General features: G+C 34.4%; 2 protein-coding genes across 9 annotated transcripts in view; one reads left to right on the forward strand and one right to left on the reverse strand.

The window, feature by feature from the left end:
* Positions 1 to 10,037, forward strand: LOC115445653 (peroxisomal targeting signal 2 receptor). The gene is made up of 8 exons (XM_030172012.2): positions 1 to 179; positions 252 to 465; positions 4,500 to 4,682; positions 5,343 to 5,528; positions 6,117 to 6,234; positions 6,480 to 6,564; positions 6,790 to 6,962; positions 7,314 to 10,037. The coding sequence occupies exons 2-7, from the start codon at positions 265 to 267 to the stop codon at positions 6,947 to 6,949; spliced, it is 933 nt and encodes a 310-aa protein (XP_030027872.1). The 5' UTR covers positions 1 to 179; positions 252 to 264; the 3' UTR covers positions 6,950 to 6,962; positions 7,314 to 10,037.
* Positions 10,033 to 16,238, reverse strand: part of LOC115445651 — a 26,750-nt gene continuing 20,544 nt past the window's right edge. For 7 of the 8 annotated variants that reach the window (XM_030172006.2, XM_030172005.2, XM_030172010.2 and 4 more), the window contains 11 exons: positions 15,960 to 16,091; positions 15,429 to 15,566; positions 14,796 to 14,861; positions 14,404 to 14,520; positions 13,357 to 13,449; positions 12,696 to 12,821; positions 12,479 to 12,610; positions 11,766 to 11,879; positions 11,455 to 11,547; positions 10,696 to 10,791; positions 10,033 to 10,435 (listed from right to left, as the gene is read on the reverse strand). In XM_030172006.2, coding sequence (XP_030027866.1) covers positions 10,146 to 10,435; positions 10,696 to 10,791; positions 11,455 to 11,547; positions 11,766 to 11,879; positions 12,479 to 12,610; positions 12,696 to 12,821; positions 13,357 to 13,449; positions 14,404 to 14,520; positions 14,796 to 14,861; positions 15,429 to 15,566; positions 15,960 to 16,091 — 1,397 coding nt within the window. In that variant the 3' untranslated portion in view covers positions 10,033 to 10,145. Of the gene's footprint in view, positions 10,436 to 10,695; positions 10,792 to 11,454; positions 11,548 to 11,765; positions 11,880 to 12,478; positions 12,611 to 12,695; positions 12,822 to 13,356; positions 13,450 to 14,403; positions 14,521 to 14,589; positions 14,703 to 14,795; positions 14,862 to 15,428; positions 15,567 to 15,959; positions 16,092 to 16,238 lie in introns of those variants that run through there. The other variant, XM_030172011.2, reaches the window with a different exon arrangement.

The raw sequence follows: 16,238 nt of genomic DNA on the forward strand, positions 1-16,238 counted from the left end.
GTCACTGGAATGACGTTTTGTTTTGGGGTATTGTGTTTGACGTACGGGGATAAAAGTTATTTTGCAATTTGTTAATTAATTTATTGTAAAGACATGAACGAAGCTAATAAGAATATTTTTATATCAAATACCTAATTAGTTAAACTTGCAAACATGTTGATCGATATTGAATAGCTATAGTGAGTTTATTTTTGTTAATTTTGCTATCTTTATTTAAGATTGAATGGTCTAATTTTGATATTTTTCTTCAGCTATACGATCAGCATGCCGACGTTTTTAACGCCGGGGCGCCATGGGTATAGTGTGCGGTTCTCAAGGACTCGCCCTGATGCCCTCGCAGTTGCGACAAGTCAATACTACGGGCTTGCCGGTGGCGGAACGCTGTTTTTCTTGGAGTTGGCACCTGATGGAAGCACTATCATAGAAGTACAGAAGTTGGAATGGAGTGACGGACTCTTCGATGTGGTGAGACATACCAATAAGATTTAATTTTATTGTCAGTCTCACTGGATAGTTCATTGAAATATATATTTTTATATTCTTGTTTATTAAATTGCATGATATTTTAAGTATATCTAGCTGAATCATAAATGAAAGAAGAATGTAAATTGACTATGATAGTCATAAATAAATTTCTGAATAACCTATTGTTATAAAGAAATTATATTTGGCTTTAAACAAATATTCATATCATATATATCCTAGTTCAAGCATGTCTACACAACTTAAAATAATCTTTTATAATATGTTTTAACTCTGCAAAGTCTGGTTGAAACAAAACATTAACAAATATAAGTATATTTCATAAACTCATTTTTCAATTTTGGAACAGCTAACAGGCAGTATTAAAAAATCCTAAAAATCATTATATTGATAGATATTCGTTTAATTTTTAAATCATGTTTGGGTTGAAACTCTGATGTGGTAAAATGTTAAATTGTTATGTAATACAATAGAAAGTCTTGGCATATATTCAAATAGCATATTAATAACAACTTTCCCATATTTCTTATTATTATTTATCATTATGTCTTCTTTTATAATTTAACAATATGTGACTTGAATACAAGTATCCATAAATGCCCAATGAATTCTGTGAATACAGCTTTAGAATTATTTTTAAACAGAAACAATTATGTGGGAATGTATTTGTTATTTAACTGCCACATGAGTCTGTGGTGAAGCCTTACAATGGATAACAGTGCGTACTAACTTACAACACTGCTAATGGACTTAGGGGATTATATTTGTATTTATAGTTTATTTCTTCAAACTTAGCAAGTCATTAGAGGTGAATGTATTTAGACCTTATCATTATAATTCTCATAAAGAAGTTTAATAATTATATATTATTGATGCTTGAAAGGCATATCTAAGTGACGAACATACCGAAAATGAATTATATAAATATTTTGAATCACCATTTTTTTCTGCATCATTTGATCTAGGTCATGGAGGTCTAGGACAATTTTAATATTAAAAGTAGTTTAATGATATCTTTAAACTATATCTTTAAAATAAATAGTTGAATTGTTTCTTATTAAAATCAAAACATTAAAGCAATATACTCAAAAAATTACTGATTGTCGCTTAGATATGATATGATGCCTTTCAAGCAACTATATGATTTTTGATACAGTAAATTATTTGAATCAAATAAAGTCTATAATATGTAACCTTCTTTAATTGAGTAATTTTATTACATTTGTTTGTTCTTATCAAAGTTGTAATTCACTGCAGTATTATGTTTTAGTATACATGAATTGATAAAAGTACTCATAAAATTGATAAATAAGAAAATTATAACATAACATGCATATAAAGTTAATCTTATTAAAATTTATATTTCAAAAAATATTAACAATATACAAGACTATGATTGATTGATTATAAGAATATAGAGAATATATAGAATATAGATTAATCTCAAACTTTTGTAGTGTTTGAATAAATATTAACTGGAAAAGAGATATCATTGTACTAAAATGAATTATGATAATGTAAAGACAAAGAAAAACCTTGTTAAGATGCTTGCACATACTCTTTATCAATCCTGTGTAAATTCCATCGTATTAGAAGTTGTTCAACATATTTTATTATTATATATATAGGATTGTGCCTAAATCTGTTTTACTCTTTGAATGGATCATATGGCTTTGTGAAATTATTCATAAATAATGAAATATTTTTAGAAATTTTCTCAATTTATTTGATAAGAATCTGTTGCATGGTTTATTTCAATTAAATAAAACCATTTTTTAATTTCTATAACTGAATGAAAACTTCACAATAAAAAAAATAATTAATGTTGCTTTTTTGAAAGTATGTTATGCATTCTGTTTTGTTAAATTAAATTATTCGGGATGGACTTCCATACACAGATGGGCATTCTCCTTTGTTAAGGAAGAGCGTAGTTGCCAATGATATTAAAAAAATATATATTTGCCACTAGGACACACAGTCTAAAGACTCCATAATATTGTGTCAATTAGGATGTTTGCATTCTATACTTAATACAGGCTGTCTTTTTTGTTCCTAATTTTGTTAGTTAATCATTATTTTCACATTTCACATAAAAACACTTTTTTCGATTGATATATTAGGGTTTGGCAGATCTATATTTTTTAAATATCATTGATAATTATAGATTATGCTCACTGTATAGGTTGTTTTGTTGTTTATTGAATGAACAATCTTTGTTTAAGGTAAAATAGTTGATGGATAGAATAGGTTTGCCTAATTATAAAATTGTTTGTTGTATCCAAGTTATAGTTTACAGTATCATCTAAGTTTTGCCAGCAGGGTCAACTGGATTAATTTTTTTAAGTAAATCCATTGTATATGCTGGTTTCTATGATCATTGTATTTTTTTTGGAATTGTACTTTTGTTTAACACAAACCTAATCTAAATAGACTGCTTCATAGTCAAATAAATTTACAAACCAGGTACCCACTATTTTGAAAAGGGTTTACCTAAAATTTACTTTTAAGGTTTAAAATTCCATTACCGACTTTATTTAGTCATTTCCAAATTGTAAATGAACCTACAAGACCTCCTTTGCTAAGTAGACTACTTAATTCTTGTATAATTTCCAAAAGTTTTCACAATGTGAATGTTTATATTGAAGTAAATTTCGGACAGTTTAACTTTATAATATTTCGTACATTTCGAAAAATAACCCATACCTTCACCTAACCTTTGCCAAAACCACAACATACGGGGGTAGTTTGAAATAGTTGGAGGAGCAAGCATAATATGGAAGCAAAATTCAGACCAAATCAGCTGTAGCTTAAACGACGCGGCTCCGTCAGTTCCTCTGTTTTGAATATATTATTTTATGAATATAGGGATTACCTTCCTATATTCGGACGACTCTGAAGTTCGATCAAGAATGAAAAATTCAAGAACATGAAAATTGTGCAAACTGATATGTCAACGGAATTATTCTGAGTTTCCATCAAAGTATCGGAATCTTTAGCCGATAATCATCATCGTTCGTCTCGCATCACCTCGCCAACGCATGTACCAGCCAATTAGCCAGCCAGCATTCGCCATTAAGGTTACCATACGTATGCCGCAACGCATGCCTGGCACCTTCGGCACTCCTGCAGCGACATCGGCATCAACGTCACGGCACGACTGCGCTATAGCCGGTTCATCCACGGGCAGCTCTCGCCGGTTCTCGCGGTATAGCCACGTGACGCACCGAACTCATCGCAACAGCACAAATTCGGTTTCGACTCACAGGGATCGAACTACCCTCAGTTCCGACTCACTGGAGCTGATTGCGCACGGCCCCGACTTACTGGGACCACGACAATCTGGCACTGGCATGTTCGTAATAGTACTAACGCATGGATTAAATGCTCGAAGGCTTGACCAACGGTCTCCGAGGAGGAGGTCTCTGGCGATACTAGTTACACGTAGCACAACTTTCAAAAACAACGTCCAGCGATTTTGAATGACGATAGCAACATTTGCGCATGTTCAAGTTTTGTATAATATACCAGCTCTGAATATAGACCGTCGGAGGGGCCGCGGCCGGTAAGGCACAGCATTCCTCCTGCCTAGATACTCGTATGTCTCCCTCTTTTATAGAGGAATGGTACCATTTGTTCTACATTCGCAATTTTATTTTACTGAATCTGATGAACTGCGTTATTGATTCATAAGAAACAGGAAAGCGCAACTGACTGGTACAAGAAAATTCTCACAATGTCAATATAGCAAACATCGATAGCAGAAGATTATCATTTGACCTTCAGGTTCCTGAAAGTGATTTGAGGATATATCAACGAAATTCTGCCAAAATACAAAACGTTTCATTGACAATAATACTGAAATTTTATGAACGTAGTGTAATATGGAGAGAATCCATCTGGAATTTGGATGACAGTACTGTTTGTTATTGTGAGAACGGCATTTATTTGTTTTTGTGATAGACATGTTTAACGGCCCATTATTTCGATCAGGATTATCCATGTAGGTATTATTCTAGACATGGTCCGGCACGACAGACAGCGCAGCGGCGTGTGGCGCGGGCGACGGCGCCGTCATAGTGTGGCGTGCGGGGTGCGCCGCCCCCCTACGCGTGCTGCGAGCACATACCAGCGAAGTATGCTCCGTAGACTGGCCTAGAACTCATCTGCTCAGTGCAAGCTGGGATACGACTATCAAACTGGTTAGTTGATTTAATACTTAAAAAGATTTTTTCTTTCGTATAATATGTCCTCATGTAGCATAAATCTAAAGCCGCGTTTCTACTGTGCAAGTACTTGCAGGCACGTCACGCTTGGGTATTAAAACAATCTGCATCTGAACATACAACTTTATGGATGTTCACTTTTCTACTATTCAAGTTGCATGTTCCTAGTTGCGTAATGGAAACGCCGATTAAGCTGCAATACCATAGAAAAAAAAAATCCTATATGCAATTATTGTCGAATGTTATTGCAATTATTGGACTGCCACAGTGGTGTAGTTGTAATTGTACATGGTACGAGTACGACTACCGTGCTGAGGTCCTGGGTTCGAATTCCAGGTCGGGGCAAAATATTTGTGACTGGGTTTTTCCATCTTAAAAGTTACTCAGTCGCAGCTCAGAGTCAGGAACTTGGCGGTGTTATACTCCCGTGCCTAAGAAAGCACGTAAAGCCGTTGTTTCTGGGCCTGATCTCTCTCAGATCATGTCAGATTTGCCGTCTCACCGTACTATGAGAATGAAGGAACAGAGAGTGCACCTGTGTATTGCGCACACATTTGTGCACTATAATATCTTTTGCGTACCTGGCTTATCTCCGTTCGGCTTGGAGGTTATTATTATTATTATTGTCAATTATAGTGGGATCCAGAATCAGAAGCATGTCTGAGCACGTTCGCGGGTCACTCTCAGCTGGTGTACACGGCAGCGTTCTCACCACACTCGCCCGCGACGTTCGCGTCTGTGTCGGGCGATGGACATCTCAAGCTGTGGACTTGTACGGAACCGGCGAGACCTGCAGCTGTCGTGAAGGCTCATGATGCAGAGGTATACATTTTCTCGAGCTTTTTTATTTATATTCATAAGTCTGAATATAGTTTAATTGGTATTAGTTATCAGTGGAGAAGGGCGACCTTTTCCGACAAGGAACCCGACACAATATATAGGTACTATTAGTATGCATAAATGTAGTTTGCAAATCGTTGCAGTGATAATTACATTTTATTTATGAAAGGGAAGCCGGCAGGAATCAGCTTATATTCACACTTCGCCACTGTTTGATTGTTATCTAATATCAGCAATTACTGGTTCGAATTGAATTTTTTTTTAGTGTTGGATAGCCCACTTATAGAGGAAAGCAATAGGCTATGCATCACACTATGACCAGTAGGAGCGGAACATCAATGAAAATTGTTGCAACAACGGGAGAAATTTATTCCTTTTGAGTGTTTCATTGCGTGCACTGCGTTAAAGTTACGCAAGAATCATGTAGGACAGAATTGTTCCTCATAAAAAGTAAAATAAAAATATATCTTAATTCTTTGTAATAAGTAATAGAATAGTCCGTATGTATACCTTTAGTGTATATTAAATGTGTAATTAATAAATAAATCATAATCTGTATAACTTTTACAGGTGTTGTCGTGTGACTGGAGTAGAACAGAAACTCATGCACTAGCCACAGCGGGCTCGGACGGGTTGGTCAGAGGATGGGACTTACGGAGGCTCACATCCCCAATGTTTACACTGAAAGGTAAGGTTCTTCAGTACAGTTTGTGTGAACTCAGGCTCTCATTAGACTGTGTGAGTTATGAAGAAAACATTTCTAAGTTAAATTTTTCCCTCTTTGTTTTTTTAGTAAATGCCTAAAATACAATCTCTTGAACTAAATATCTCATATCGTTTAAGTTATTAAAGAAAAAAAAATTAAGAACATTTTTCGCTTTTCGTTTTTTTAGTACATGCCTTGTATACAATGTTGTTACTGTTGTGTTTTAGGTTGTGAATGCGCAGTAAGAAGAGTGCAGTTTTCGCCACACGCACCATCTGTCTTGGCAGCGGTTTCGTATGACTTCACAACAAGGTACCTATCAAAATTACCTATATAAAAGAAAAACTGATACTATGGGATAGTATGATTATCAGTAATGTTAGAATATATTTTATAATTCACCAAGTATATAATTTTTCATATAACCTATAAAAGCAACGCATTAAAAAATATTGGTTTCTTTGCATATTCAATGTCTATTCGATGGGTGAGATATAGGTTCTTTATCAATAACTCGCTATATTTTTTTAATTCCAGGATATGGGACCTGAAGCGCGGCTGTGACCCGTTGGAGACGATCCGGCACCACTCGGAGTTCACGTACGGGCTCGACTGGAACGCGCTGCGGCCGCACCAGGTGGCGGACTGCGGCTGGGACTCGCTCGTGCACGTCTTCACGCCGCGCTCTCTCGCATGAGACTCGAGCACAGGTCTTTTTTTATTATTTTTTTAACGTTGACATACGTTTATTAGCCTGGCAGGGCCGGCTTATACAAACATACCGGTCTTGCGGGTGAGTGCTTTAGGCTCTGTGACCATGATGAGGGCGACCCTCTAAAGGGTCGGGGCCTCGGCTCAGAACGACCGCTGAAAGAGGATGTGACATCCGATTATGGGTAACGCGAGAGGTGCGCAAGCGACCTAACAGTCTACCTAGTTTTCACACAGGTCAACCATTATCTCACTCTTATTAAAACTTGTAGCGCACTCAGGGAACAAACTCCCTTAAGTGTATTGGCCAGTATTTCCACGGATTTATAATATTATCCTCTTATTTTCAGGTATTGCGGAGGTGAATGTGATATGACAAAAAGGCTGTGGTTTGGTACGTCAGTGTGCCAAAATGGATTGTATAGAGATCTATATTATAATCAGGGTTTAACGAGCGCTTCGATAGCGGTGGGATGTGGTGCCTAGCGATAGATGATGGCGAAACAGGGAATCTAGTTTGCAACCTACTGTGGTGTTGGAAGCGGTATTATTAATTAAACAAATAATAGTAGAACTTGGGAATTCATTATTTGGAGCTATTTTAGACAAACAAGAGTCTTAGGACATCGTTTTGGACCCTTTTCTAAATTTGGAATTTTACTCTTGCATCTTATTTTGAATGTAACGTAAATATGTTACTGTACCTCGAGGACGAATTTACGCGCTATCGTATAGTTAACGGAACTAAGTAAAATTTTGTATGGAGATTTGAACAGCGCCTCAGTGAGCGTATTTGGAACTAAAATACTGCAGTGTGAACAACGCGCGTATGTTAACTTCGAAGGGTAAATTACGTAACCATAGTATTGGTAAACTTAATGTATGGCAGTACGAATGGTTTTTTTTCCGTTTATTTAAAAAATTAGTATTCATACTTTATCGCGGTTTTTTATATTTTAATTATCTCTTGACGTTTCGTAGACTGCAGCCTTCATGGTCACGCGGCGGACTAAGGTATTGGGTAGCCCGAAAACCCAGTTACAATATCTTCTTACGTTTAAAAATTATACAAAAAACGAAAACTAGTTTTATCTAGATGTTCGACAGTTCCGTACCCATAATAAATTATTACGTATTGTCAAATAACTATCAAGAAATACGTATACGTTAACTTAATCTATACTAATACTATACGATAATGCGTAATTTCCTGTTCGTACTGTTATTGAAACCATAATGTGGGTTATATGAATTAATACATAATACAGCAACATCAAGAATGCATAAAATGTTCAGTTGACAGCGTTTCATAAAGGGACAAAATTGTGCAGGCGGCGTTTTTAGTATTAAATTATTCAGTAATTCGAAATATCACTCACAAAGATGTATTAAGTATTGTAATTTAAAAGAATAGGGGACTGTTTCACAACTTGTGAGTAAATGGTACTCGTCACATTAAATAAGCCGACCAAATTCAAAAGTCAGGCCCTAATCTATGCTCCAAAATAAATAGTAATAAAAATCGTACTATCTACATAAGTTGTTTAATACGATAATTGTCAAATAAAGCTTACTTGAAACTTGTGAAACAGAACCTTATAATGCTGACTTTGTTATGGTTAATGTTGTTTTCTTATCTATTTTCGTGGTTACTCTATATTTTTATTGGTGTATGATCCGTAATATTTAGCATAATTACATATTACTTGTTACTGTCTTATAGATTTATTGCTGATGAAAAATGGATTTTATTGCTTTTTGTAAAAGTATTAAAACTGATTGTTTTAATCTGTATCGAATATTGAAACCTTCATTTAGATGGTTTTTTGTTACGGTTTTTACTATTTTACTTCGTTAACTTATTTGTAAGTTACTTGACTGACTTTATTTAAGCATTCCGTGGAGCTTTTTAATTGCATAATTTAAATAAATAACTATTAATAAACAGTTGATATCTTTAAACATTTGCATGTTAATAATATTCCTTACCAGCAAAAATATTAGCCTAATTATAAGAACAATGATAATGTTTACATAATTTCATACATTTTATTAAGTGCTTTATTCACAAATAAAAATATAATATTTTAACTCTGCATATAACGAACTTTAATTAGTAAACAGCCGGTGTCAATATCTTACTGTCCGATTACAAACAATTGAGCTTATTGAAGGTGGTTATCTGTTTTTATAAGCTAAGATAAGAATACTTTATCCTATCTATCGTAAGGTAGAATATGATTACTGTCATTGATGTTTCGTTTTTGCCAAAGATGAACATAGATTGTTATAATCATTTATGAAATAAACTTCTTTACGTTAAGTCATTTAAAAATATTGTAGTTGAAAACATGAAAAATTTTCAAACATATTTAAAAAAAAAAAAAACCTTTGGCAGGTATTCACTAGAGTTACGGGTGTTATCTTACTTGTACTGAGACAAGCATTCAGTTATTTATAATGAAACAGCAGTAACAGTTAGTGTAACTTTTACCGTCGAGTTGTGATAGTAAACTCCAGTTATAGGTTTGTACGTTATTGAGACCGGCCGTAATGAGACATAGCAAACTATCGATAAATTTTACTTATAATTTTTGTAAATACTTTTTGTATAATAATAATCTTGTAATATATTCTATGGTAAACTGTATATTGTAGTTAGCTTGTTGAAAGAATCGAGAATTATAATGGCAATGTTTCCTATTTAACGTGTTTTATGGACTCCATAAATGAATGTACTATGTAGAGTATTTAATAAGTGTTTATGTGTGAGCTTATGACTTGGTTTCGTGGCATCGATAATCGACTATCCGAAATATCGAATTTTGTTTGTATTTTTACGCCAAACGGCACTGGAATAATACCATATAGTTATGTTGAAATAATTACGCATTTCGGAATAAAGTTTTAATTGTCAAACGGAATAGGACGTATTCGATAGATGTGTTATTTTACGATTATCGATACATTAACCTCATTTGCAAAACAAAGTAAACCCATACAATATCTACGTTATTTGTTTACCTACAAACTTTTGTATTTATCCAAATATTAAATAAAACAATAAAATGTAATCAACGTAGTTTATTTTTATCACAACTTTTGCAATTTGGACATTTCAATTTTTTCACATGGATTTTTGCACTTGTACAAACAGCGACATCTAGTAATCACGACCAGTACTAAGTAGGCACGTTCGCTTTCAGTCTACGAATTCTCCCTTCAATTGCGCTTAGTATGTAATAAACGGATTTGAGATGTTCCCTATCGTATCGACAGATATCTGTTAAGCTTGAAGTAGGCGATAATAAATATGCCGTGGGTTTTTTGATATCGCAATATCTACATATCTTATTAGTTTGACAGCCGAGTTCTTGGCGCGCACTTGGTTTCATAGTACAAGCTTCTACTCTCGGAAGGCGGAGGTTGTATCGATACGTGGTGTCGGTAGGTGGCGCTAAGTGTCTTGTTACTGAAACAAATGCGGCAGTGGATTCCTTTTGCTACTTCACACTAATGTTCGAATAAGAAACTCACAATGATCTTGGTTGGAAACACAATAACAGTTAGCCAGGATATTTTTCACATATATTTTAAGAACCTTCATATACTTAGTAATATCAAATTCGTGGTAAAATGGGATTCAAATCATTCGAATTTCGCGGAAAAAAACATTTTTAAAGAATGCAAAACTTATATATATATTTTAAAATTGATTGATCAAAGACTTACAGTTTTCCTTCACTCGACCAATCTGCTTTGTTAGCAAGTTGCTGTAGTAGCGACAGGAGGCTGCCAAATGAGTCTTCACACAATCTTCTGAACAATCTGGAAGTATGTAGTTAGCATTTTGATCCTTTTTAACATTAAAGTCTCCGAATCCCGTTATGGTTCAGCTATTACGCTGAACTAAGGACAATTATCAGCAGTGGCGTAGCGTGGACTAATATACATAGTCGTAGATAAATGTGCGGTTGGTAAATATTGAAAAGCATATAATTTGAAAAGAGTTGTGGGCAAGGGCCCACCATTTTCAATAAACGATCCCAATTTCAATCTTCAATCTGACTCCGCGAATGAACCAATCAAAGTGAGTCTCTTGTAGGCATGTAAAAAATGATTTGATGGATCCATCTTTGAGATTTATCCAAAAAATGAATTGAGATCGCTTATTGAAAATGGGAGTATATCACAAATCGTCTTACCTTAAAACTGGGTTTATTTTAGGTTTTGTTATAGTACTTACAAACATAAGAATATGCCTTTAGGCATACATTTCCCAATACCAACGCACTGCCAAAGATACGTAGCGAGTCTGTCCTAATATTTACCGTTACCTAGCCCTTTTCCACCAGAATTGCGCTTGGGGATGTCGGAAATATAATGATTATATTTGTAAATGTTTCCTAGAGCTCTTCTTAGCTGTCTCACACATTCCTGGTGGGCACCTTAATGAGAGGTAGATACTTATAACTTATAGACATGAATCACCTTTCTCAGCCGTTACGTCCGTAAAGGACACCCGACACGCCGAATGTGTTTGAGTATTGACGTCAACGTCTCGATCCTTAGTCTCGACGTCGTCTGATTAAAAAAAATATTAATATGAGAAACATTTCACTCTAAGAGATTTCTGGTTAGTTGTATGTATTCAATTTTTATGGTCAGTCTTTCTTGAACTATTTACAATCTGAACCTCGGAGTTTTAACACTGAGAATAAATTATTCGTTAAATAAAATCTCTATATAATAGAAATAAGCAAGATTCAGAGTCATTCTTTCGAGTTACTAAATTTACTTACCCGGCTGGGTAGATTGGTCTACGAAATGCCGTGATTTTTGTAAACTTTTGCATTGTGTCGTCATCACGGTGGCAGAGCGAACTTCAGGATTTTGAACCATCGTGAACTTAAAATCTAGAAGAAATTACAAATAAATTAAAATAAATTCTTCTCCATGCATCATTCTGGGTTCTGAGGGTTGTGAGAGAAATTATAAAGAATTAAAGATAAATTAGAGCATCAAATAACATTCAACTGATCAGTGAAAATAGGTATAGTATTAAGCGTGATAAAGGAAACTGAAATACTATTCAATGATGAAATTAGTAACTTTCTTGAATGGTGATAACGCAGCGACTACTCAACATTAGCAGGAATTTTTGTCCCTGTTAACACTTTCGGCCATGTTGCGGATTGGCAACTATAATAGACAGTGGCGGTATCTATCTCAAAAGTCTCTTATAATAGAGAGAACCAGGGGCGTAGCTACTGTCGTATCATTGGTACAAGGTTTCCGAGTTTTAGGGGGCCCTCAGAACCCATAGCTACATTTAACTAAGCGGGCGCCCAAAAGTTCTCACTGTCTTGAAGGGCTCTCCAATAATTTTTGATGTAGAGCCCCTCTGTTTCAAGCTACGTCATTCGAGTTCGGAGATCTCATAAGAGAGAGAATCAATTGCTATTTATAAATTATTAATTATTTGTTACTAAACACTAGTGTAACAATACATTACCTGTATTGAGGGGCTTAGAATTTATAGCAGCGTTTCTAAATGAGGGTTGTTGATGAAGGTAATTTATTGGTAACGATTGACTTAAGTCTTCTTTAAACACTAACTTCGTTGTTTCGTAAAGTGCTTTGTAAACTGAAAATGTGAAAGAGATGTTAACAATTTAACCTTAATGCCATTTAGAATAGAGACTACAAAGTATTTCTGCAAATATTTTCACCTCTTGGTGATAAAACTTCTCCGGCAATGTCAGTGCTCTTCTTGTGATAACATATTGGCTTGCCAGACGGTATGGATGAGCCCACTGACACGTGTGTCTGATGCTGTATGTCTATAGGTTCCACTTCTAAAAGGAGAATTAGCAGACAAATTTACGGCAGATGGATAGTTACGCTCGTGTCTTGTACTGAAAAGTAGGTACTGACTCCCAGGTGCACGGGGGGAATATAGAATATAGTGTACTGTGTAGGTAAACTCAAATTAGGTAACTCTATGGAGTTTTCTAAACATGTGGCGGATTTTAAGATGCGGTAGCAAGAGCAGCCGCCTTAACCGCTGAAGCTACAAAAATTGTTTGAGGAGACTGTCCAACGTTTTTGATGAGAATAGGATTTGCGTTCGTAGATTTTGTAAAAAATGTATAGTCAATGGGCAATTTATGGATGTAGTAGGGTTAATGTGCTAAGCACCTTGTTACCAGGTAGACAGAAGATTTGTTAAAAGGAGGTTTTATATCGTTGAATGATCATCTATAAACAGATGTAGACTTTTTCAATTATAGACGCTTAGGATCTAACATATTTCAGGAGTCACGTTTAGCGGCAACCACTGGAGGTTTTTTTATGTTTATAGAGTTCTTTCTTAATTAGAAGGAAACTCACCGACGTCTTTGTTTGATGGTTTTCTTTGGACTTCTGCATCCGTTTGTTGATTATAAACGACACAACGAGGCTCTCGATAAATGAAAACACAATCTGTAAACGAGAAATGAACGTAAATGAACTCATAATTTTATGGTGGTAAATTGATATTTTCCTCTATGGACACGAAGGGTTTAGGATTATACAAATTTGTTGAACTTGGAAGAAAGAAATTAGAAATTATGTGGATTGGACGGATATTAATAGACGTTATTGGGCGCCGAGAATTTTCATTGATGTTTATTATAAGTAAAAAAATATGAACTAGTCTTAATTAAACGTCAGAAACACTAATACAGAACTAAATACTTATTTAACATTTAAGAATTCTGGAATCCAATTTAGTAACCGTCCTGATTTCTCTTACTGATTGCTTCAGAATTTAAAACTAGCTCAACTAAGAATAGATTGATAGATCAATATTTAGGTATTAAAGTATTGGAAAATTGTTCTATAAACAGACGATGAATAATATAAATATGGCAGTTACTTAAAGGTCAGGTAAGCTTAATTTACGGCACAAAATTTAACGCATGATTGTATTTCATTCAAAATACATTAAATTCAAGTATATTATATTTAAAAGTATCACTGTATATTTAGCTTATTTTTGAAAACAGATCATATATAGTTCAATGGAAATTCAGTGGCAATTAAGCGGGAGAGAAGACAGAGAGAATGTTCTATACTGTTGCGTGGCCCCAACAGCCATATTAAACTATAAAGTCAAATGCAGCATAAATTACGAGGCTCATAACTCACAGAATTACGCCTATCTCACTTTTTTCTAAAATTTATATATGTACCAAGGTACATTTATATTTATTTACAAGGTGCATTAACAGATATTTCAAAGTCTATTTGTATTCTGAAGAAAGTAATTAAGCTTTTGAAATAAAACCAATAACTTTTATTATTTTGTCAACTCTCAATTCTCGGGTTTGCGCAGTAAATTCATTAAACTATTCACACGGGAATTGAATCTATTTATTTTTAAATACATAGTACCTTTCGGAACTTGGTCGAAGCTGTTAGGATAACAATATGGCGCTGCCGTTGGAAGAAGACATCGTGACGTCAACACGCATGCCGACTTGCGATTTTCGGACACCGGAAAATCAGTAGCTGCATTAAAACAAAATATTGGTAAAAAAGTATTTTCCAAACTCAAAAGCTAATAATCGCAAATCCTACCTATTTTTCATTTCTCGATTTAGTATAGATTGCTACCACCAGTTTGTGTTGGCGTTTTTTATTCAATTTTAATATTATACTCAATTTTGAGTCGCATTTTGTTGGTGCCGCAACTACGAAAGAAATACACCCAAATAACTATCTTATGCGAAAGAATACTCTTTCAAACATCAATATAATGTTTTACATTAATAGAATATTCGTACCTTTATTCGATATTTCTGGACAAGCTTGTAGAGTACATTCTTTCACATCTTTTACGTTCACTACATCTAAAAACAAAAAGAAACGCTTACATTATGCATTTAAGATTTTTTCTCATTTAATTAAATGTTTTACTTGTAGGAGTTGCCTATAAAATATGTATAATAAGCAATATGAATTAGAAAAGGGTTGGGATTAAGGGCTATTTCCGACATTTGACTGGCCCCTACAAAACCCAACAGTAAAACATATATTGTGATACCAGGGTACGTTTATAGTCAAGCTGGTTACTGAAGGACTGCCTTTTGCAGGCAAAACTGTCTATTTACATTTCTTTTTTTATTGCTTTGAATGACGAGACGACCTTGCCGTTTATCTGATTGTAAGAGATACGACACCCATAAACAGTAGAAACACCATCCAACACCTTGAATTACAAAGTATTATTTGGTATTCCTCTGCGCTTGCCTTCCTGAGACATGGTATGTTAAGTCTTATTATGTCCAGTAGTTTTCAAACTGGAACACAACAGTGACTGCATAGTGTTGCTTGGTGGCAGAAATAGACATTGCGGTGGTACCTATCCAGGCGGACTCTCACATATGAGACCAGTGATCTTGATTAACAACTCATACCTGAAGTAGCCTGGTCAACCATGATAGGATCTTTACTTGGAATTTCCGTTGATGAGATGCATTTTACAACTTTTTGAATTGGAAGAACATCTGCTAAGCTGTCTCTTGATAAAGTAAATGCTGGCAGTGTAGATATAACTGTAACAGGGAATTTAAATGAACATAATTGGTGTATTCATCAAGAGCTATAAACTATTATACAGAAATGTTTTACTAAGTAATTTGTAATGTTATATAAATGTGATTACTGATTAATTAGGGATTAATAATAATTGTGTATTGTTTTTCACGGGTAACCGAAAAATACCTAAATATTGGCAGGTGACTTTAATTTAGTCAAGGAATTGACAAAATATTTATTTAGTTAAAAGGCCTTGGATCTTGCATCTATATTTTTTGTTCTCTTACCAAAACATGGTTTGTCGGTGTGAATTTCTATGAACTCTTGTTTTCATAAAGTTCTAAATTGTTATTACAATTTTCCTATTATATTATATTTCATCATTTATATTTCCAATTAAATTTATTTACCGAAATCTTTATGTTTAACGGGTTTATTATTAATTTTGTTATACGGCTCACTGGTGGAAGTTATCATATCAGAGTTAAGATGTTTTAAATCCTCCAGGATTGATTTGTCGCAATTTTCCACAGACTGACAGGCTGAAAATGTAAATAAAAACATTATTCCTATAAATTCTAGAAGTATCCTAGTTTTAAATTTGTATGATCTGTTTGCAGGACATAAAAAAAACATTAGGTACGCGTTAATATCTCACATTATAAATTAGGAAGAAAACATTTTATTTG

Source organism: Manduca sexta, chromosome 26, assembly GCF_014839805.1.
Source record: "Manduca sexta isolate Smith_Timp_Sample1 chromosome 26, JHU_Msex_v1.0, whole genome shotgun sequence".
Classification (NCBI taxonomy): Eukaryota; Metazoa; Arthropoda; class Insecta; order Lepidoptera; family Sphingidae; genus Manduca; species Manduca sexta.

Excerpts from the sequence above, each read along its gene's own strand:
- LOC115445653 (XM_030172012.2), top strand. The coding sequence starts at position 265 with ATGCCGACGTTTTTAACGCCGGGGCGCCATGGGTATAGTGTGCGGTTC. Across the intron at positions 5,529-6,116 it reads TGAAGGCTCATGATGCAGAG|GTGTTGTCGTGTGACTGGAG; the intron begins GTATACATTTTC and ends TAACTTTTACAG. Across the intron at positions 6,565-6,789 it reads TCGTATGACTTCACAACAAG|GATATGGGACCTGAAGCGCG; the intron begins GTACCTATCAAA and ends TTTTAATTCCAG.